This window comes from Ostrinia furnacalis, unplaced genomic scaffold, assembly GCF_004193835.3.
Source record: "Ostrinia furnacalis isolate ACB-3 unplaced genomic scaffold, ASM419383v2 OfSCF2306, whole genome shotgun sequence".
Lineage (NCBI taxonomy): Eukaryota > Metazoa > Arthropoda > Insecta > Lepidoptera > Crambidae > Ostrinia > Ostrinia furnacalis.
Window position 1 is genome coordinate 168,585 of NW_021132545.1, and position 23,815 is coordinate 192,399.

Sequence of the window (23,815 nt, forward strand, 5' to 3'; positions counted from 1 at the left end):
GCTTGTTTTAGGCCCGCCTAGCTAGCTGCCATCATCCTTCTGTCGCTTCAGCCAACTTTTCATCATAGAATGCTAAAAAATATCTAAATTAATACACTAAAATCAATAAATAAAAAGATCTATCATGTAGATGGCGCTCTTGCAGTTGATTCTCTGTTTTAATTTTTATATATTCGCTGGGTGCGAAGTACTAGGTGGGGGGGCCATAATCTATCGCAGCGCTCATGGTGGTCAAAAGTAGAAATAATGTAAGCTCTGTCATCAGATGTATCTGTCAATGGCAAAGCGATTCTACATAATACATTTTAATATCATTAATTAATCGCATGAAAAGGGTCCTACTGGGAACTTAAATAAAAGAGTGGACTGTATTTCGATAGGGCTGTTTTAATAGCCGTTTACAATTTGGAAATAACTAAACTATACAACGTGGTAGTACAAAAATGAGTCACAGTAGGTAGTTGTTGTGCACAGATGTTTGCCTTATGATGAGAGCGTGAATTATTGAACTCTGCCCTTGTTTTGTTCTTAATTCTTCTACATCTCGGACTTGTCCAGCCAATACCAACAACTTTCCTTTAAATACGGTTTGTGGTTGGAATTTGATATTGTAACTCTCACAAACCCGGTCTTCAAAACGATACTCATTTCGATCTGAAAACGATATTTAATTTATTACTAGCGATACAGAAACATTTAAATATATTTACTGTTATATAATGAAACCGTTAAAGTAGCTTTTTCTTTTTGTTTTACTGTAAAACTACAACTATAAATGAAGTAAACAAACCCTGACACAATCAAAATTAAACACACTTTTTGGACTTACCTCATTTGATTTGAATGACCAAAATGATTTCAAAACCTTTTTTCCACCCAAATCGTGGTATCACAACAATTTATTAGTTGAAAATATTTGTTATTTTTTCATTTCGATATTTTTTCACAAATATACGACCTGAATGTCAATGTGACAGAACCCACAAAGTTGTGGACGCTAGTTGGCGCTGTAATCGTGCACGGAGCCAATACTGGAAATTGATACATTGTTCAAGTTATATTACTTTAAATAATTTTGTTCTAGATCCTTCATTAGCTGGTTTCTCCAACGCTTAGTAATAACACTCGATAAGTTAATAACGTATTATTTTCTCCGCCAATATCGATATCGAATCAACAGGAGAAAAATATCGATACTTGCCACACTATTACTATTATTTTTTATCTGTGGAGGGTGGAGCTAAGGTGGTTTGGGAAATCGAAATTCTGGTTGTTTTATGAAATAATTTGCTTGATTCATGTAAATAATTAGCAAAATGATCGATTTACTTAGTTACTTACATTGTATCTGCAGCGGTATTGTTAATTGGAACTAAAATTCAGCTTTCCAGATTGTCAATATTGACAAGCAGGTATGTAGGACTCGGCAAAATTGTGTGAGCGTTGATTACAAGGATTCCCTTTATCACCTCATATCATTTTAATTTGTTCGGGTTGTCTAGGATCAATAGCATCTTTTCGTGTTTAGGCCTAATTATTGTTGTTCTAAGTACATAAAAGTAAATGTTTTCAGGTTAAAATGTCGAAGCGTACAGCCGACGAGAGCGGCAATGGCAGTAGCCAGCCTGCTATCAAGAAAGTTCATTTTGAACCCCATCTCATCGGGCCCGTCTCCACACTGGAAGAAATGGACATCAAAGTCCTACAGTTTCAGAACAAGAAGTTGGCACAGGTGATGTACCAACTGGGTATTGTTTGCTAATAAGAATGATCTATTTACAAGATTTTTGTAACTAGTTAAATAGATTGCTATAATGTAACATCTACAACAATCAGCTGTTCATCAACTGTTTAGTGTTTGAGGTCAACTCAATAAGCATTGAACATAATATTTCAATTATTTTCATGAAGATTGTACTCCAATCTTAATAAACTTATGTTCTTTTGTTGTTTCACAATTAAATGTTTTTTACTGGAGACAAGGAATTTTTACTAATAATTTTGTTTTTGTAGCGCATTGAACAACGCCACAGATGTGAAGCGGAGCTTCGGGCTCGAATAGAACAGCTAGAAAAACGGCAAACACAAGATGATGCGGTTCTTTGTGTAGTGAATCGCTACTGGAATCTGCTAAATGAGGATATCAGAGTTCTATTGCAACGTTTTGATGCTGAGACTGCTGATGAGTCTGAAAATAAAAGTAAGTTCTTATTTTTTTATGATTTATTATTATTCACATATTTTCATAGTTCAATTGAGTCAAAAATGTGTAATGTGGGGACCGGGAGTTGTCAATGAAAGTAGTTTATACTGTACGATGCGAGTATATTGTGTGTGAGTCAGTTTACGCAGCAACGTCAAATATATAGGTTTGGCGCGTACACATACTACACCTCCCCCCTTTTTAAAAGAAAAAAATTGGTTTACAATATTTTTTCAAATATTAAATTTAGTTACAACAGTTCAAAACAAAATATCAAAAATACATTAAGAGAAAAAAAAAATCTAATTTCAAATGATCATAATTTTCATTACAAACCATAATTTTGTAAAAAGTAATTGAACATAAAAAGTCCAAAAGTTTACAGACCACAATATTTTTTTTTAAACATTCATATTTTTAGAGAAAAAGAAATACTGAGTGAATAAATAAATGAGACTAATTTAGAAAATTCAATTTAAACTGATATTTGAATAGGATGATTTTTGACTATCAAACATAAACATCTACACAGACAGAAAAACAGTTTTAAAGAATGACATTTTGTAAAGATGTTTCAAAATTAATTAAAAGAATTTCATTATTTCCAAATTAACAAAACAGTCAATATTTATGTTTTTAAAAAAATAATTGTTTCAAAGGTTCAATCAAACATCAACACAAAAATTACACATCGCAAAGTTTTCTTACGTTACACAAAAATAACGTTTTTTTTAATAGTCATAAAATGTACTTATAATAATAATTAATAGTAAAGTCAAATCAATCAATCAAGTAGTCGGGTCAAATTACATTTACATATTGATTTTACTTATTGGCGTATGTAATTATTCCAGTACAGTATTTACTTTATTACAGTTATTTAATAATTACAGTTTTAACAGAAAAATGTATTTCATTAGACATAATTTGTTTCATAATATTCAATTACCAATTTGCCTTTAAATGAAATATTTATTTTCTAGTTTAATTCAAGAGTTCTATCTTTCATAATTAAAGATCAACATTATTTTTACAATTAAAAAAATGGTATAGTGGGAACCTAATTAATTGGTAACTTAATATAACATTACTCTTAAACTATCTCAAAATATTATTCTCAAATTATCAATTCTACAAATGTTAAAACATATTATTACTATATCAGTTCCATAACTTCAAAATTGTATCGAAACAATTGAAACTAAAATATTTATAACTTTGCCATTTACTTTCCATATTTAACAATGATAAATATTTCTCAATCATATAACATTGCCTGTAAAAGGTTTTGCACACACAACACAATCTTAACTTTTTTTTAAACACATCTCAATAAACATAATCTTTCTTACATTCTCCTATATTTATTACCTCTTGGGCATAATAATAATATCTTCTTACTTGGCATATTCACTTATTTAGGTAGGTACTATTTTTATTTATTTATTTATATACCTCTTATTGGGTATATGGACACATATTTTTTATTTAGGCTGGCCAGCTCTATTTTTTATTCATAACACTTTTTTATTTATTTTATTTTAGGTACAGTCTGTTTATTTTATAGTCGACTTTTTATAATAAGACATTTTAGTCTTTGTTGCTATGCATAGACTTATTAAGGGTCATGTTTTAAGATCACTCGATCTCCAACTATTTTCACAGAGAGAAACTCGTCTACACCATGATCAAATGAAGGATCTGATACCCTTGACTGTACCTTGTGCCCTTATTTTTTATAAACGAGTCCTCTTTTAAGGTATTTTTGACCTCCAACAGCTTACACAGAGAAATCTCGTTTGCACCATGATCAAACTGAAGGATTCGACATCGTTTTGTACCTCCTTTTTTTTAACACCAATTAATTCATTATTTAATTGCACAGCACTGCCCTAAGGCAGCACTGGCAGGGTCGCCATGTAATGTGGGGACCGGGAGTTGTCAATGAAAGTAGTTTATACTGTACGATGCGAGTATATTGTGTGTGAGTCAGTTTACGCAGCAACGTCAAATATATAGGTTTGGCGCGTACACATACTACAAATGCATTTGTGGTTAGTTTTCACAGTTCCAGTGTTCACAGTGTTGGTTTTGTATAATCCTACACAGTATGGTTAGATTTAAAGAAAAAAATGTTTGTTAAAATCATAGCAAATAAATAAGTGCTCCTCACACAGTTGTACCTGTTTTAATCTTTAATTAAAAGTAAAATTGTTAATCACAATCAAACAAAATGTTATGAAAGTTTAGGTTATATGAATCACAAGCTGCTATAGGCATCTATCATGATTAAATTAAACGAATAACTGAACATTATACAAATATTTAAAGTACAATCATAGTTATAAAAAGACATTTAATATTTTAGATGAAAATGAAGCGACCACTTCGTTTTTAATGCAATTGTCGACGTGGGACAAAGAGGAGCTTGACGCTCAGCTAGCGAACCGAGTGCAAGTGAGCAAACGAGCAGTGGCAAAAGTCCTCCAGGCGTTTGACAGGCTCCAGCAGCGGAACGATAAGATATGGCGCGCTATAAAGGGAGAAGGCGAAGGTATGAATAACAGTCTATTTTATCGTTTTAATACTTATGTGCTGAAACTAATTCCTTGTTGTCAAATTTGGTTATAGGGGCATTCCATGCGAAGCGGGCAGGTAAAAAAAGTCGATGTTTCCGATTTCAGTAATATTTGAGTATGTTCTACCTATACATATTATTGATACGTGTACCAGATATTTTTGTAATATAATGACTAGTTTAAGAGTTATGGGTCTTCGAAGTTTTCGACAACCGGTTGGCATGCAGTACTTCAAAGCTGATTATGGAGTCATAAAATTATATATTAAAATAATTAAACCACGGGATTAATTACTTCATTTACCGTGCTTTTTAACTGTATTTTTGGAAACGAAAAAAAAATATTTTTTCCTAAAAAAAATGCAAATTAATTTTTTTTCCTCGATTTTCACAAAGTTCGACCCTTTCGATTTTTTTAATTTTTTTTATTTAAATAGCTAATATTGTGTAGAACATTCATGCCAACTTTCAAAGTGGGCGTGGAAGTGGATTCGGAGCTAGACTGAAAATACTGCCGAAGGGTGGCGTCCAGCGCCGCGCCGTCGCGCTGCCGCGCCTGAAGCCCGCCGCCTGTGCGCGTTTAGTGAAACTGACAAGCAAATAAAATCACTTTTGACGGAATGTTTTGTAGATTTTTAATAACACCAAGACATTTTTAATACCTATTAAATACTAAAATACGTTATAAAATAAAGTAGTAGTAGTAAATAAAGTTGCGTTTTTCCGTATCGTGAAAAATAAATTACATTACTCGTAACTGTGAATATTTCCTAACAAAAATAGAATGAGCTGTTATTTTTATACCTTTCGAGTTACAAAAGGCGATTATGTGGGAGGCAGACGGTCGTCAGTGCTTTCATCCTATTCCTATGAAATTAAGTGGCTCATAATAATTTTTAGATATAATGAATACTAGACCTTTCATTCTATCTAGTCTTTTGAAAGGTCGTAAATTATTGGTAATTAGAAGATATTGTGGACCGGATTAATAGATCCACCAGTTAATTTAGGTCAGGACTAATACCCAGAACCGAACCGAACCGGCCGTGCCGCCCGGCATGTGCGGATACGCCATAACTAGGCTTGTGTAGTACATGTACTATGTACTAATAGGAAGCAATTCCTTTAATTAAGTGAACGAGAACGAACTATTCCGTCTTGGTCGTTCAAATCGGTCTTTTAGTTCACTTTAGTACAGCCGATCACTAATGAATAGGTGTGAACGAGACGTGAAATTGGTGACAACCGCGCGCGAGCGAGATGGATTCGGCTCTGTGAGTGTGTAGCGAGTATTTTTCGATATCGGACCATAAATGCATATGAATAAAGACTTTTTTCGTTCGATCTACCTAATAGAATCAGTGTACTAAAATGTGCTAGTTAATAGTACTAGAAGACCGAACTAGTTCATTTGACCGATTTTCGGAGTTCGGAGCGATCCTTTCAGTGTCCGAGTAAGAACAAGCCTGGCCATAACGAATTTTTTAGTATTTAATAGGTACTAAAAATGTATTGGTGTTATTAAAAATCTAAAAAACATTTCGTCAAAAGTGATTTTATTTGCTTGTCAGTTCCACTAAACGCGCACAGGCGGCGGGCTTCAGGCGCGGCAGCGCGACGGCGCGGCGCTGGACGCCACCCTTCGGCAGTATTTTCAGTCTAGTTCCGAATCCACTTCCACGCCCACTTTGAAAGTTGGCATGAATGTTCTACACAATATTAGCTATTTAAATAAAAAAAAATTAAAAAAATCGAAAGGGTCGAACTTTGTGAAAATCAAGGAAAAAAAATTAATTTGCATTTTTTTTAGGAAAAAATAATTTTTTTTTCGTTTCCAAAAATACAGTTAAAAAGCACGGTAAATGAAGTAATAAATCCCGTGGTTTAATTATTTTAATATGTAATTTTATGACTCCATAATCGGCTTTGAATTACTGCATGCCAACCGGTTGCCGAAAACTTCGAAGACCCATAACTCTTAAACTAGTCATTATATTACAAAAATATTTGGTACACGTATCAATAATATGTATAGGTAGAACATACTCAAATATTACTGAAATCGGAAACATCGACTTTTTTTACCTGTCCGCTTCGCGTGGAATGCTCCTATAGCAAAAAAGTATAAATCAGTTACACACAAAATAAACATGTCATGTAAAATAATGCTAAACCTAAACATTTGGATACAAGATATTCTCCAACAATAAAAACTCACTCAATGCTCTTTATTTACATAATGCATGACGATACAATGTTGCCCATTTTGTTATTGAGATGAACTTATGTCGCATAGAATCCGTAATAATGTATCTCAGACAACACATGCAGCAACATTTACGCAAAGATAACTGGAATAATAATATTCAAGCAGGAATAGTAATTTCAATATTTGGGGCAATTATTCAAACTCCACTGTGTCTCTTGAAACACTAGACATAAGCAAAACAACTGTTCTTCAAATACACCCCATTGAATGGCTTACAAAGTTTGCCAATGACATAAAGTTGTGGGATCCCTGATTGAATGAAAGCCTTTTCCATTTCATTCCACTTTTCCTCTCCCAGGCTAGACGCTAGTTATTTCTGAAGCCATTAAACAAAAGTATTATATAACATAGCTCTAGCGCTTACCTTAGTGCAGAGAATGATATTTATTACGTCAAAATTTGTATGCTCTGTCAGTGTCACATTATAATATGTCAAAATCACCCCTCCCGTGCTGCTCCCATACATCAGGCACTCTCTTAGTTGAGCGCTAGAGCTGTCTAATCTGCTGTAAGTCTGCTCAACCCCAGGCCCCCAGAAAGAATTTTAAGTGCCCTGCACAAGGTATGGTTTGATCTTAATAATGAGGGCTATCGTTTTTATACTTAACAGTTGGCACCCCTGGCGATTGACAGGACCTTACTCTACAGTGGCGCCATCTTCATGAGTGCAAATACGATAGTCCTCCTACCACTTTCGCGCTCACCAGTTGGTGCCACTGTCTTCGCTACTAGCAAGTGACAGGACCTTACTCTACAGTGGCGCTAACTGGTGAGCGCTAAAACGATAGCCCTCATTGAGTTTTTATTGCGATTGTCCAAATTCAAAAATCAATCAAATCAAAATCAAAATTATCTTTATTTGTTTAGACTAATTAAATTAGTTCTTGCAAATCGTTAAATGCTCTTAAGGAGCCTATACATGTCCTAAGAGTACTTAACTGAAATAGGAAATGTTATGTAAGTGGCCCGTCGTTAACGACTGTATCCACTCAAAAGGTTGAGCAGCCTTGATGATCTTTGCCACAGAGGGTGCGCCCGCGCCGGCTCTCGATGAGGTGGTGCGTGCGACCAACGCGGAGGTCACGGCGGAGTCGCGCCGGCTGCAGGCGCTGTGCACGGCGCTGCACGAAGGACACCACGCCATGACGCTGCGTGTGGCGCGGCTTCAAGACGCCGTCAACAGCCGGGACACGGAGAACGCAGAGTTGAAGAACCAGATCGATGACCTGCAGTACGAGCTTATGAAGGTATTAAGTGCTTTGTGGTTTAGTAGTTAAGACGTTTCAGGTCAGTCAACTGCACGTGGCGCGGCTTCAAGACGCCGTCAACAGCCGGGACACGGAGAACGCTGAGCTCAAGAACCAGATTGACGACCTGCAGTATGAGCTCATGAAGGTATGGCATCGCTCTTTGGTTTAGTTAAGACTACGTCTTGGATCAGTCAGTTACCAGGACGCCGTCAACAGCCGGGACACGGAGAACGCTGAGCTGAAGAACCAGATTGACGACCTGCAGTATGAGCTAATGAAGGTATGGCTTGATTTAGACTAAGACTAATCTTGTGGTAAGAACATGCCATGACGCTGCGTGTGGCGCGGCTTCAAGACGCCGTCAACAGCCGGGACACGGAGAACGCTGAGCTGAAGAACCAGATTGACGATCTGCAGTATGAGCTCATGAAGGTATGGCTTGGCTTGGACTAACTTGACTAAAACTAACCGTCTTGTAATCTAGTGGTAAGACTACGTCATGACGCTGCGTGTGGCGCGCCTACAGGATGCCATCAACAGGTGTGAAACGGAGAACGATGAGCTCAAGAACCTGTAGTATGAGCTCATGAAGGTATGGCTTGATTTAGACTAAGCTAATGTTGTGGTAAGAACATGCCATGACGCTGCGTGTGGCGCGGCTTCAAGATGCCCTCAACAGCCGGGACATGAGAACGCTGAGCTGAAGAACCAGATTGATGACCTGCAGTACGAGCTCATGAAGGTATGGCTTGATTTAGACTAAGACTAACCTTGTGGTAAGAACATGCCAATGACGCTGCGTGTGGCGCGGCTCCAAGACTCCGTCAACAGCCGGGACACAGAGAACGCTGAGCTGAAGAATCAGATCCATGACCTGCAGCGAGCTCATGAAGGTATGAAATGAATGATTTGAACTAAACGCTTCTGTGGTCTCAGATCAGTCAGTCTCCTCTAATGTGGGTCATGAAGAATTACTTGGTTTAAACTTAACCCCTCTGTAGTCTCTCTCCCCTTTGTATTCTTTGAAAGCTATTACCAACCATTGTCTATGTGCGTATTAATTGCGGCACGAAACTTTAGGCGAAACAAGTGACGACCTCCAGGACTCACATCTCCAATTTCCACAGGTGCGGTCGCGGAACGACAAGCTGGAGAACCACCTCGCCGAGGCCATCGAGAAGTTGAAGAGCTACCACCAGTCGGGCGCCACGATCAGCGCCGCGCCGGCCGCCGGGCCCGCGCCGCACTCCGCCGCCAGCGCCAAGCTGGAGGACGTGGCGGCCGAGCTGGAGGAGCAGCGCGAGCTGGCCACCAACCGCCTGGCCGAGCTCGACCGCCTGCACCGCCAGCACCGCGACACGCTCAAGGAGCTCGAGAAGCTGAAGATGGACGTGAGTAGTGACCCGCCCGCACTCCGTCGTCAGCGCCAAGGAGCAGCTCGCCAGTGAGTTAGTTCGTGCCTGAACTAACTCGCCTTTGAAGTAGCTCGCCAGTGAGTTAGCTCGTTCATAGACTAGCTCGCCAGTGAGTTAGTTCATTCGTGAACTAGCTCGCCCTTGAACTAGCTTGCCAGTGAGTTAGCTCGTTCGTGAACTAGTTCGCCAGTGAGTTAGCTCGGTCGTGAACTAGCTCGCCAGTTAATTAGCTTGTTCCTGAATTAGCTCGCCCTTAAGATAGCTCGCCAGTGAGTTAGCTCGTTCATGAACTAGCTCGCCCTTGAACTAGCTCGCTAGTGAGTTGACTCGTCCGTGAATTAGCTCGCCCTTGAGCTAGTTCGCCAGTGAGTTAGCTCGTTTGTGAACTAGTTCGCCAGTGAGTTAGCTCGTTTGTAAACTAGTTCGCCAGTGATTTAGCTCGTTCGTGAACTAGCTCGCCCTTGAGCTAGTCGCGCACCCTGTATTTACAAACGTAATTGCTCCTTCAAGCCTTCCAGAGTAGCGCGTGCGCCCCCAATAAAATATATGCCATGTATGTTTATTTTCCAGATCCGCCAGCTGCCAGAGTCTGTGATAGTGGAGACGACGGAGTACAAATGCCTGCAGAGTCAGTTCTCGGTGCTGTACAACGAGTCCATGCAGATGAAGACGGCGCTCGACGAGACGAGGCTGCAGCTTCAGAACGCCAAGAACCTGCATATGAGGCAGATTGAAATGATGGAGGTAAATATTATAGAAAACTCATTATGGAAAACCTTGGGGGAGGCCTTTGTCCAGCAGTCGATGTCATTTGGCTGAAACGAACGAACGAAATATTATAGGTTAGTGCCTAGTATGGGAGCGGCATGGGAGGCTGTTTTTGAGACATCAAATGTCAGCGAGACTTCAGATCCCCTTCAGTCAGATTTATATGCTCTGGCACGTTATAATATGTCAATGTCACTACTCCCGTGCTGCTCCAATACCTCAGGCTGAGTTAAGTGCGTGACCTATAATAATCCTATTCGAAATTCCAGTATTCTAGACTCGACTCTGAACCACCCCCAAGAATTTGGTCAATACTTTTTTACACCCTGTATATTATTGACTGGACCGAATTAAAAAACGTATATGAGTTCATGAGGAGAGATTTCGACTTCACATGCGTAGTGAAGGACTGCTTGCAAAAGGACGTTGGTATAGGCCAGCGGTTCCCAAACTTATTTAGTCTACTGCCCACTTTGAGAATAAAAAATTTTTTAGCGCCCCCCATTTTTGTAGTCAAGAGTCGAGCTCAGTCGGTGTCTAAGATGACTCCTAGTAGATGACGCCTCCCAAGCCTCTACACAACTAGTGACCGACCGAATATTCGTTTTCGTTTTCGTTTTCGGCCATTTTCGGCCAAAAAATGGACATTCGGCCTATTTTCGTTTTCGGCCAAAAACCAGCCGAAGCTTCGGCCAAACCGAATATCAGAAATACTTGAATAAGATGGTGACGTTTATCGTTCCGATATCTTCGGGAGTGAATTTGGTGCACTCATGGTTCCAATCAGACTTGAACGGACGTGGTATTGTCACACTCTTTTGAAGTTGTGAAGTGAGGTTACGTTGTAAAGGGTGTCCAGTGAGAATTTTCCAAGTTCAAAATTGAATACAAATAAAACCAAAGAGTTTTCATTAAGTTTAATTGTTTCAAAATAGAGTCTAATGCGGATTTGAAATACGCCATGAGTCACTGGTCGGGCGGGAGCCTACAGAGCGTTCGCAGTTGAGCAATAAGTATTTGAAATGTATTGTCGAATGATCGATGAATGTCTGATACCACAACTGCAACTGCATCCCGGTCAACTACGTAGCTCTATTTTAGCAAGAAGGTGTCTCACCACACACGGAGATTACCTCGATGGAGACACTTAGGACTATTTTTTTTTTCAAATAAATGATTAGCAAGTACAGGGGTACATGCCCTAGTAGCCTCGGTCACCAGATCTCACACCATGCATGCGACTTTTTCTTGTGGGGATATCTCAAGTCAATAGTTTACAGCAAACAATCCTTAAATAATTCAGGTTCTGTAAGAAAATATCCGCCGTGAAGTTGCAGGAAAATTATTAGCGCGATTGGCTCTCGCATAGTTGTGAATGTAAGGGTCCGGCTGTGAGAGTGCCTATAGTAAAACGGGAATCATCTAAGACATTGCCTATAAAAAATTAAGTTCGCATTGTTAAACTCCAGTTTGCATTAATTTGTAATAAATAATAAAAAATCATGTAATGGCGGATTTACATTTATAATTTATTTATAACCATTAAACCGATAGCTCGTTCGCACGCGTCGAGGCAAATGGGCGCGACCGGCCAATAAGGTCGAGTTTCGCGGACCACAAAGCGCGGCGGCCGTTGAAAAGAGCGCGCCTGGTGAGCGCGCGAACCCGCGAAACTCAAGCCCGCCAAATGCGAATCCGAGCGTCAGAGCACAGATTATACAATACTAGTGTTTGGAGGGCCGTTACATACTCCCCCTCTAGTTCGAACACAGCGTCCTCGCGTTCGGACTAGGACTATACCTGCGTGGGCGTCCGCGCCTACGCTTCTCCCTAACAGGGGCCTCTACGTCACCGATGAATGGGCTTAGGTTGGATGCGTGATAGCGACCTATGAGTTCGCTGTTCCTAATCCCCTCCAGCAGGTAAGTCGTAGGACTAACAACCTCGCGAATGCGATAGGGTCCATCCCTGCGGGGTATGAACTTAGCGGTCTGGCCAGGTGCGGCGTCGTTGGGCCCTTGGGTCTTTAACAAAACAAGGTCACTCACCTTATAATCCGGGGGTGCGCGCCTACCTTCGTCTGCGCACGCCTTCTGGGTGGCCTGCGCGCGCTCGTGCACGTCGCGGGCCTCCAGCAGCGCGGTGGACAGCTTCCGCAGGTAGGGTGTGATGCTCGCCACGAAGTTGTCGCTCTCCGCGATGGCCTTCATATCAGCCACCGCGTCAGACGGGGCTCGCAGCTCTCTCCCGAAGGTGAGGTAAGCTGGTGAATGTCCAGTACTCGCCGTTACAGCGGAATTCATCGCGAACCTGATGGCAGCGCCGTGCCTCGGCGTGTCTTCGGTGGCATTTTCTCACTTCAACACAATTTTCAATCAACACGACTCACTGGGGTCGCGGTACTTGTGGTTTCTCTCGAACGTTCTCGAAGTTAGAACGCGAGGCCACTCGTTGGGCGCAATTGTAATGGCGGATTTACATTTATAATTTATTTATAACCATTAAACCGATAGCTCGTTCGCACGCGTCGAGGCAAATGGGCGCGACCGGCCAATAAGGTCGAGTTTCGCGGACCACAAAGCGCGGCGGCCGTTGAAAAGAGCGCGCCTGGTGAGCGCGCGAACCCGCGAAACTCAAGCCCGCCAAATGCGAATCCGAGCGTCAGAGCACAGATTATACAATACTAGTGTTTGGAGGGCCGTTACAATCATTAATTTATTTGTATTCATTTTTGAAGTTGAAAAATTCCCACTGGACACCCTTTATTTCTTCTTCACTTCCCAATATTTCAATATACACCGGATATAATATTCTACTAAGAATTCATGATTAAATTTTTTGTGTTTTAATGCCGGTTTTCTTTAATCAATCCTTATCAAAATCAACTGTCAAACGTCATTATGTTTTTGGTCAAAACAATAACGGTTTTTAAAGTTTTTACATAATTTCAGATTAAAATTTGAGAGTTGAAGGTCATTTTCGTTTTCGTTTTCGGCCGAAAATGAGACTGCAGCCGAAGCTTCGTTTTCGTTTCCGTTTTCGGCTGAAAATCCATATTCGGTCGGACACTATACACAACGTCCCAATTTTTTTTTCTGGGTCTCTTACCGCCCCCCTTTAAGTCTGCAGGGCCCACAAGGGGGCGTTATCGCCCACTTTGGGAAAGACTGGTATAGGCTGATGATGAATTTTAGTCAAAAGTTCGTTTTGAATTTAGTGGTGAAGAAATACACAACATATTATGCATTTAAAATGCCGTCAATATCTTTACATTACTACATTATTGAACAGTATTTCAAAAGTATAATTTGTCTTTGTTTGCTGAACTGAAATGCAGATCCCTACTGTCTCGTTATTGTGACAGGATATGCGTCGTAAGAAAGGTGCAATTATTCAAATCATATGCCCATCTTAAGTAGACAGATTTGCGCAAGGTGACCTCTTATGCTAAACGGAGATATCGTATCGCATGGCTGCTCTTAAATTATTTATTTATTATTCGAAGTAAAAATTCAGTTCTTTTTTGCACAACCATATTATGTTAGTTACGGGTTTTTTACTCTACTGGAAATTTTTTACGCGTCAGAATTAGGGCTATATTTTTAAATGTAACTGTTTACTAAGTTATGTGGCCTGTCTTAGTTGAGAACTAAGCCACTTGCTTAGCATTACATATACGATTGTCTTCAATACTACAATACAGGCGCCACTGGGAGAGTGGAAAGAGGAAACATATCTCAACTTAACGTGCACTTGTATGATTTGTATTTCATATTACAACCACTCTATACATACAACACTAATCTACATAGTGTTGTTTATACCTAAGGTCCCAACACAAATTTCTTGGATATTTTTGTACCAGAAGATAGTTGTTGATGTGATATTTTTTCAATAATTTGTTGTTATTTCTTCTTGTCGTGTCGACAACAAACCTACACACACAGTTTCAGCCCAAAACTCCGCCACGAGAGTGGTGTTGTCAGTAGCTTTCATTAAATCTTCCTGCGTGCAGTTGTTTGGGCACGACATCATGTGCTTCGTCGACTGGGGAACAAAACCACACTTGCACTCCCAAGTTTGAGCCATCCAAGAATCCCCACCTGAACAGATTGTCCTTACCACGGACGACCTGAGTCTGTTATAGTCCAGTAGAATTAGCTTTTAAATCGGAAATAATTCCTACAAAAGATTTTATTGTTTTAATGGCTTCATTGGTTGCCCATTAAGATTCTCCTAAGTTTTCGACTTCGACGGAGTTGTGCTTAAGTGGTGGGGGCCCCCGAAAGAGGCATTTTTTCGGTTTTCCGGTTATACCGCGTAAAGGACTTACCCTATCAAAAAGTGGTCTTCATGACTGTTGAAGGGCACTTAATCCTGCATTGAATAAGACCAAATTCATATGTTTTGGACAAACCGTTCTCGCGCTAAAGTTCGGCAAAGTAGAAAATATACGTATAATTAATGACCCTCTCCACGTCCAATGGTTTGTTACCCACAGGCTTCCAAGTCTTGAAAAGGGCCACCTCAACCAGTGTAACCCTATCAAGGCTTACGAGCTTGATGCGCCTATCCTTGTTCGTCCCAGCCGTTCCTTAACTGCGGTTGCTGCACCTCTTCCTGGCACTCACCTGAACGACTCTGTGTTACCTACTGTGGCTGCCCCTCTTCCTTGTATCCTCCTGCATGACTACGTTGCCTAGCCGTATGCCTGGTCTAAGGTTCGACGCCAAAAATCAACAACAACAAGTTCATATTAAAACGCTGAAGAGTTTTTTGTTTGTTTGTTTGAACGCGCTAATCTTAAGAATTACTAGTTTGATTGAAATCATTATTTTTGTGTTGAATAGCTCATACATTGAGGAAGGCTATAGGATATATTACTCCTTTTTAGTTTTTTATCTAATGAAGTGGATTGATCTAAATTATGACACAATTTTGTTCATAATTAGATTACTTTCATATAGTTTTTTTTTCAGGATTAGAGTGATAGATTAATAGACTGTTATGATTTTTTTTTGTCATAACGAGATTACACTTTTTTGTTTTAATAGTTGTACGTTTTTGTTTCAGTAAAATGATATATTTTCTATTGTCGATGTGTAATGGCAACTTATAACTTTTGTTTATTTATATTTTTTTTACAATTATTTATTGATTTGATTATTGAGTGCAGACTAGTGAGCAGTTCACTGTGAGTGCTATTAATACAGGGTGGAAACGATAAGTGATCTCATTCGATTATTTCTAAACTACACAAGATATCGAAAAACTGCTTACTGATCTTGAAAGTGCTTCACGAGCTCTTTCAAACGATATCAGTAATAGGTTACAGAATTAACTGGATCTATCTGAAAAGTCAACGTGTCCCCAAATTCAAGGATAAGCCGGCGCCGCAGGATGGACATGGTCATGACTACTTTAGGAAAAATAAGGAAAAAAATCTATCTCAATTATTTTTTAATTTACACAATAAATTACGAAATTCTTCGAATATTGACACCCCTTATGATATTTTGCATTACCACGACCACCATTTTTCAAATATTTCTGTTTTTTTGTTTGTATCGGCAACTTAAGTAGCGTTGCTGTCCACCCCAACTCTTAAAACCCCCAGAATCCTTGCAGTTTTTAATCGTACAGGAGGGTACAAGGAAGAGATGCAGCCACATTAGGTAACACAGAGTCGTTCAGGAGAGTGTCAGGAAGAGGTGCAGCAACCGCAGTTAAGGAACGGCTGGGACGAACAAGGATAAGCGAATCAAACTCGTGAGCCTTGTTAGGGTTACACTGGTTAAGGCGACCCTTTACAAGGCTTGGAAGCATGTGGGTAACAAGCCATTGGACGTGGAGAGGGTCATTAATTATACGTATATTTTCTACTTTGCCGAACTTTAGCGCGAGAACGGTTTGTCCAAAACATATGAATTTGGTCTTATTCAATGCAGGATTAAGTGCCCTTTAACCGTCATGAAGACCACTTTTCGATAGGGTAAGTCCTTTACGCGGTATAACCGGAAAACCGAAAAAACGCCGCTTTCGGGGGCCCCCACCACTTAAGCACAACTCCTTCGAAGTCGAAAACTTAGGAGAGTCTTAATGGGCAACCAATGAAGCAATTAAAGCAAAAAAAACTTTTATAGGAATTATTTCCGATTTAATCAATTTTTGTGTTTAATTCTACTGGCCTATTACTGTTGTTGCTATTTAATAACAAAATTTCAAAACCATTTCAGAGCGAGGAGCTAGCGCGCCAAAAGGCTCTCCGCGCCGAGATGATCCAGCTGGAAGACGTGCTCGGCCAGCTGAGGAAGGAGTACGAAATGCTGCGCATCGAGTTCGAGCAGAATCTCGCCGCCAACGAGCAGACCGGGCCCATCAACCGCGAGATGCGACACCTCATCACCTCGCTGCAGAACCACAACCAGCAACTAAAAGGCGAAGTGCACCGGTATAAGCGGAAGTATAAGGACTCCAGCCAAGAACTCAACAAGGTATTACACGCTACTCTTGCGTGAAATATTATTGACTATTGATTCCACACAGGTTTTTATAGTTCACTGGACCAGCGGAGACTCCAGGCTCGAAGGTAATTCATGTCTGTGTAGTACAGTAGTATCGGGCGAGTTAGCATGTACTCGTCTCGAGGTAGTGATGCGACTATTCCCTCGGGTCAATTTGGGAAACGACGTTTTCTACATTGACCCGCGGCGGTGTAGAAGTAGCTCAGACAAAATTCCATCGTCTGGTACTTCCTAGCACGAGGATATTAGTTTGAGGACCATGACAATCGGCGTGCTGTCACGTGCCGATATTATATTGATCAGTCGGCAGCAGGGATGTTACGGTCAATCGTCCACAAAAGTCCACATCCGCAACATCCCTACACCTGTGCGAATTACCAGTCCCCTGTCACCACAGGCGCGGACAATATGAGACGTCCTCCGGCGCCAAACGATGTCGATGTATGCACTATCCATCTCTGTCACTCATCAAGGGATGCCACGAAACAGACATCTGTCATACGTCGCCGTCGTTTGCGAACCGTCGAGTTGACAATATTGCTGTCGTACGCGAAAATTATGTGAAGATTTGTATAAGAACAGACGTTGTACGGTGGAACACCGAGAGAACGGCAGCATGATAAAGTTAGATTTGGATTTTGATGTTTTGCCTAGTTGCGGAAAGAGATGGAAGACTCGGCCGGCCGCGTGGCGGGGACTGAAGCCACTGAGGAAAAACCGTTGGCCGTTAAAAAGGAAGAACCCGATCCCGAGGTAAGCCAGAGTGGCACGAGTAGTCTGTAGTGAGTACTGGGAAATTATATTTAGTGTACCGTCAATAGTGCTTAGACTCGTTTGTCACGTTAACATACGTTGTGTAAGTGGCGACACTTGCGGCATAGAAATCGTGCGAGTGCGGTACTCCAGTTTATAATAAGAATCAGTAATTTGAAATTTGTAATTTTGTCACAAAATGCAAATTACTAAATTGTTTTTTTACTGACTCCAACTGGAGGAGTGCAGATTTGGCATCGCTAATTACCGCTTGGCCGCGAACTTACCGCTACCAGCAGTAACTAAACGTTACGCTTGTTTTGTCTTTCTATATTTAATATACAATTTGAACATGAGCAACGCCGCGTTTCGTTTCTGCTTATTTTCTTGCCGCTTTTCAGAAAGTCGTGGGCAAGTGGTATCTAATGACATAAAACTAGTTCTGACATCTATCTATCAGTCATTTACCACAGATTATTAACAATTTACTATCACATTTTAATGTAGTTATTTTGTTAGAATTCATGGTGAATGGTCTGTTGTATTGGTCTTAGTTATTAGATCTCAATATACATGCAAACATACATTACTAATACCTATATAATTAGTAACTACAAGTCTAGCGCATAAATGAATCAGTGTCTGAGATATGGAAGCGGCACGGGAGAGGTGATATAAGATGTGACAGAGCATACAAATCTAAAGCTGAAGTCTCGCTGACATTTGACGTCACAAAAACACTCACGTGTCGCTCCCATAACTGAGCCACTGACTCACATATGCGCCAGCCCTGTACTTCCTAGTTGCATCTAACAAGTACGATTGATTTGGGGTAAAGTTCATTGGTGTGATAATTAAAACTACTAACTTAATAACCTAGCTAGCCTTATTCGATTCCCAAAAGTTGTTTTGTGCTTTAAGTATTGGTGGTGGTGGTAATTCTCTTGTAACATTCTTTAAGAGTTTTTAATCCACTAAAGTTTCGGCTAGAATTATTAGGAATACCAGGACAACGCAAGGAATCGTAAACGTTTTACTAAAACTACGCCTAATTCAAATCCCATTATTTAGAAAGGCCAGTGCATGCCCTGACCTCCGTGACCTAGTATCAATGTCGCAATGTGAACGTGTTAGCTGTTAGGTTTCATCTCCAAAGAACTGCTTGACGTATCCCGGTCATCATCACCCATATCACCCTCCCTAGTACAGACGACAGCACATCAAAGCAAACACTGGGGCATTTACGTGGTTGTACAGTCAGCGTCAAATATTTCGTGACACCCAAAGTAGCCAATAAGTTGCCAACAATAGTGATCTTTCCTGGGTATAAAAAGCCTTTGTTAAAAAGTAAGAATTTGAATTAGCAATTTAACTTATGAAAAAAATAATCAACGTGTATTTTTCACTTTTTCAAAGTAATGAAAATGGAAGGAGATGAAGAGGCACGTGACGTCGTGAGTGTAGCACTTTGTGACGTCACGTGGAACTTCAAAACTCCCTAGTACCAGTTTTCACCATGAATCCCTCATTTTTAAGTGACCCCTATGAAAACAAAATTCCTGTTATGTGTTACCATAGGGGTCACTTAAAAATTTGGAATTTAAGGTGAAATCTGGCATATATTTTTTTAAGAAACTAGCCTATCGGAGTAAGGCTGGTTTGCCCACTTTGTGCGTCACGAGCTATTTGACGCTGACTGTTAAGGTTCGACCAAATCAAGGCGTGCAGCCTTTAGGCTGCACGCTTTATTTTGGTCAAACCTTTATAAGTACAGACGTATATACAGGGTGTTAGGTAAATGGGTATATGAGCCGACACTAGCCCATGTTAACATGATGTTAACATGGTCATATAAATGGTATGGTGAAGTCGGAAATTTCTAACACCCTGTACTGTATATCCATGAAAAGGATTCAACCCAATATGAGTGAAGTTGTGGGTTGGATCCTTGCCATGGAAATACGTACTAACGCCTGGTGTGCTGTCGCCTGTACACATAAAGGTCGTAACTCCTCGGGTATGTTCGGCAGGGGTCGGAGGGCAGCAGCGGCGCGGGCGCGGAGGCCAAGGGCAAGGAGCACGCGCGCGCCAAGCTGCAGGAGCAGGACCAGATCATCAAGGAGCTCAAGCAGCAGCTCAAGTTGGTACCAAGCTCTATATTTCGTACCCAGCACTTCGGTATTTATAATGACTGTTCGTTTCAGCCAAATGACGTCCACTGCTGGACAAAGGCCTCCTCCAAGGTTTTCCACAATGCACGGTCCTGCGCAATGCATCCAGGCTCTTCCCGCGACCTTTAGCAGATCGTCGGTCCACCTAGTAGGAGGCCTGCCCACGCTACGTCTTCCAGCCCGTGGTCGCTACTCAAGAACTTTTCTGCCCCAACGGCCATCGTCTCTACGAGCTATGTGCCCCGCCCACTGCCACTTGATTTTAGCAATTCTGCAAGCTATGTCGGTCACTTTGAAACCCTTAAAAAACTGTAAACTATAAACTATAAAGACTGTAAACCCTTGAAAAGGAGGCTGACAATAGTGACTGAGTTTCGTGCGCTGCTTCTTCTCAGCACTGGCCCATTTATTGCCCCGAAGCAGAGGTAGGGTTAATACTGGGACGTGTAAAAGTGTTTTTTCAAAGCTTGTTTGCATAAATAAATGAGTTTTATAGTTTTACGTATACCCTCGAAATTTTGCAACTGTGCAAACGGCTGGAACCCAAATGTTACTGGAATAAAGGTTTCACTCTTTTAACTTTTGCATCAAATACTTTTAGATTGTCATTTTAATGTTCATCGTCGGCTCATTCAGTAGGTATTCACTGTAGGAACACGACCTGTAATTTACCAGAGGTCAGTTCCATCTGCCTTCTTTTTAAAAGTTCAAAAGTATACAACATTAGACAGTGGTCGACAATAATAATTGTTCACATAATATTTTTATTTGATGTAATATACAGTCTTTTACTTATAATAGCCCTTTTCATTGGAGTGTACCAGTGCTTTGGTGTTCAAAGCTATCATAAACATCATTATCATACTATGGTAGCTTTATTTTATGATAATGAACTTTTAGAGCCTCCGCTAAAAGTCGCGAGATCGCCCGCATTCGTGTGACAGCCACAAACGCGGCGAGTGGGCTTGTATTTTCGTGTAGGATAACTGGAGCTGACAACCGCGCAAGTTTTAACGGAGGCCCTTATTTGATTTTCCTGTGAACTGAGCGTTATTTGACGCCCATACTAGAGTAAATACAAATGAGTAGGTTATCTTCATAGAAACGCACCGGGCGCGGTTTGTATGTGAGCGCGCCAATACGTATGCGGCGCGCACGCACACACTGACAAAATTTACTCATTTGTATTTACTCTGCCCATACTTACCACACCATCTCCACTCTACAGGAAAGCGGTGAATGAACAGAAGGAGTTGAAACTCCTTCTGGACATGTACAAGGGAGTGAGCAAAGAACAACGCGACAAGGTGCAGCTTATGGCCGCCGAGCGTAAGGCGCGCCAGGAGCTCGAGGACCACCGCCAGAAGGCCAAGATGGCGCAGGTATGTTGGTACAAGTCAATGTGTACCCAAGTCAAAGGAAAACGTACTCTATTCCCATGTAGTAAGGTCGAGGGGTGAGCAAAGAGCACGCGACAGAAGCAGCTTATGGCCGCCGAGTGCAAGGCGCGCCAGGAGCTCGAGGACCACCGCCAGAAGGCCAAGATGGCGCAGGTATGTTGGTACAAGTGAATGTGTACCCAAGTCAAAGGAAAATGTACTCTATTCGTATGTAGTAAGGTCGAGGGATGAGCAAAAGCATGGACAGAAGCAGCTCGTCGCGCCAGGAGCTCGAGGACCACGTCAGAAGGCCAAGATGGCGCAGAGTATGTCGAGACAAGTGAATGTGTACCCAAGTCAAAGGGAAATGTACTTTATTCCCATGTAGTAAGGTCAAGGGGTGAGCAAAGAGCAACGCGACAAGGTGCAGCTTATGGCCGCCGAGGCGCCAGGAGCTCGAGGACCACCGCCAGAAGGCCAAGATGGCGCAGGTATGTTGGAACAAGTGAATGTGTACCCAAGTCAAAGGGAAATGTACTCTATTCGCATGTAGTAAGGTCCAAGGAGTGAGCAAAGAACAACGCGACAAGGTGCAGCTTATGGCCGCCGAGCGCAAGGCGCGCCAGGAGCTCGAGGACCACCGCCAGAAGGCCAAGATGGCGCAGGTATGTCGAGACAAGTGAATCTGTACCTAAGTCAGAGGGAAATAACTCTATTCGCATATCATAAGGTCCTTTTGGAACTGTCCCCATCTCTCGTTCCCACCGTTGCAACACTTGCAACTCGCGTGTAACCAGAATCTACAGCTTGACCGTCAAGAAAAACCCAACCAGTGAAGGTCAAAGCGAAAGTTAAACTGTCATTTACACCTGCAACGAAATTAATCAGAAGAACATAGGAGCAGTTCGAAGTTCCTCCAGTTCAAAAGAGATGACCATGTGTGTGTAGTCACTAGACCAGCAACTAAATTAATTAATCAGAAGAACATGGGAGTTCGAAAAAGAGTAGTAATAAAAAAAATGTTAAAACGATTGACAGCGCCATCTACTTATTTGCAATGTATTCTTACCTTTATTTCATGCTTTATTTCATTTTATTTGCAGGAAAGTAAGCGTGAGCGGCGCTTAGCAGATGAAGACGCGTTGCGCAAGATCAAGCAACTAGAGGAACAGAAGTACGAGCTGCAGAAGCAGTTGTCTTGTGCGCGGCCCAACGCCGACCCGTTGCATGCCTTCTCTAGGCCGTTTGCTGGATCTCAGGTATTATGGCTAACAAGTAGTCTTTAAGTTCATATTTTTTTGGTGATCTTTGTAATCGATAGTTGGATGATTAGGGCATTAGGATGCCTTCCAATTAGAGGCGCGAAGAACGCTGCAGTGGCGCTCACCGTGGCGTGTTTGTCGCGCCATTACTAGTTTTCATACAATTTCTTGAGGCGCAGTCGCATGTGTCACTGTGCAGTGGCACCACTGCAGCGCTTCCTCACGCCTCTTGTTTGAGAGCGCCTTTAGGCTTTCATCAATATTTGAACATCATTTCTCCCCTTATTAAATTTTAAATAAACTTTAAATGTTTGAGACAAATAAATACGAGTATTTTCTATCTAAAGTCCGGTCGCCGAGTTGTCGCAACTGTGCGACGGGCGGCCTCAGTGAGTTTGCGAGCGCGACAGCAATATAATTACGCGCGAGGATGGGTAGCTTGGGGTCATTGGACGAAATTCTATGTGCTCGGCGACCGGACTTTATCTATCTATCTAATTACATATGCTTTTTCGTTCCCAGGAAGAAGAAGCCCTGCTGAACGAGATGGAAGTGACCGGGCAGGCCTTCGAGGACATGCAGGAGCAGAACTCGCGGCTGATTCAGCAATTACGTGAGAAAGACGACGCCAACTTCAAGCTGATGTCGGAGCGGATCAAGGCCAACTCGCTGCACAAGCTGCTGCGCGAGGAGAAGCAGCTGCTGCAGGAACAGGTAAAGTCTGTTCGCCGAGAGTTGATAAATATTATGAAATGTCTTGCAATAGCGACTGTCGCTTAATTATCGCATTCTGTATGGCGGGCGTCGTTTGTCACAACGCGCACTGAGTACCATGGTACGAGCCACGCAGCTGTCGTCAAGCGCCCCGGCCGGCGGGCCGCAATGTGTGAAACGGAATAGATTTATTTTACATAAGACCGAAATGAATGGTATGACAGTGGGTAGGGCTTTGCCCAACATTGGGATACACTATAAGCCACTTGATAATAATGAAATACTTTTTGTCCAACACATGGACGCCACGTGTTTGATCCGTATCCCCACGTATGCCCTAACCGGAATAATTCCCGTAAATTTAAAAGAGATAATAACCAGGGTGTCCACATTCTGGAAAGTCAGGGAAAAGTCAGGGAAGCTCATAGCAGTCAGGGAAAGTCAGTGAAATAGAGGGGTCACCTGGAAAGTCAGGGAAACATTGAGATTTTGTCTACCAAAACACTGTTTGTCTCCCGAAATTTCCCAG

The 23,815-nt window shown here is 41.4% G+C and overlaps 1 protein-coding gene across 6 annotated transcripts in view; it reads left to right on the plus strand.

Moving 5' to 3' along the window:
* Positions 1-1,574: 1,574 nt before the first annotated feature.
* The window catches only part of Bre1 (E3 ubiquitin-protein ligase Bre1), a 34,808-nt gene continuing 12,567 nt past the window's right edge, over positions 1,575-23,815 (plus strand). The window contains exons 1-12 of one of the 6 annotated variants that reach the window (XM_028307630.1): positions 1,575-1,732; positions 2,014-2,200; positions 4,572-4,757; positions 8,077-8,297; positions 9,428-9,691; positions 10,286-10,459; positions 16,720-16,977; positions 17,662-17,760; positions 19,791-19,900; positions 21,160-21,313; positions 22,414-22,569; positions 23,095-23,286. In XM_028307630.1, coding sequence (XP_028163431.1) covers positions 1,580-1,732; positions 2,014-2,200; positions 4,572-4,757; positions 8,077-8,297; positions 9,428-9,691; positions 10,286-10,459; positions 16,720-16,977; positions 17,662-17,760; positions 19,791-19,900; positions 21,160-21,313; positions 22,414-22,569; positions 23,095-23,286 — 2,154 coding nt within the window. In that variant the 5' untranslated portion in view covers positions 1,575-1,579. Of the gene's footprint in view, positions 1,733-2,013; positions 2,201-4,571; positions 4,758-8,076; positions 8,298-8,327; positions 8,446-8,611; positions 8,733-8,978; positions 9,043-9,427; positions 9,692-10,285; positions 10,460-16,719; positions 16,978-17,661; positions 17,761-19,790; positions 19,901-21,159; positions 21,314-21,874; positions 21,976-22,413; positions 22,570-23,094; positions 23,287-23,815 lie in introns of those variants that run through there. The other 5 variants (XM_028307628.1, XM_028307625.1, XM_028307626.1 and 2 more) reach the window with 5 other exon arrangements.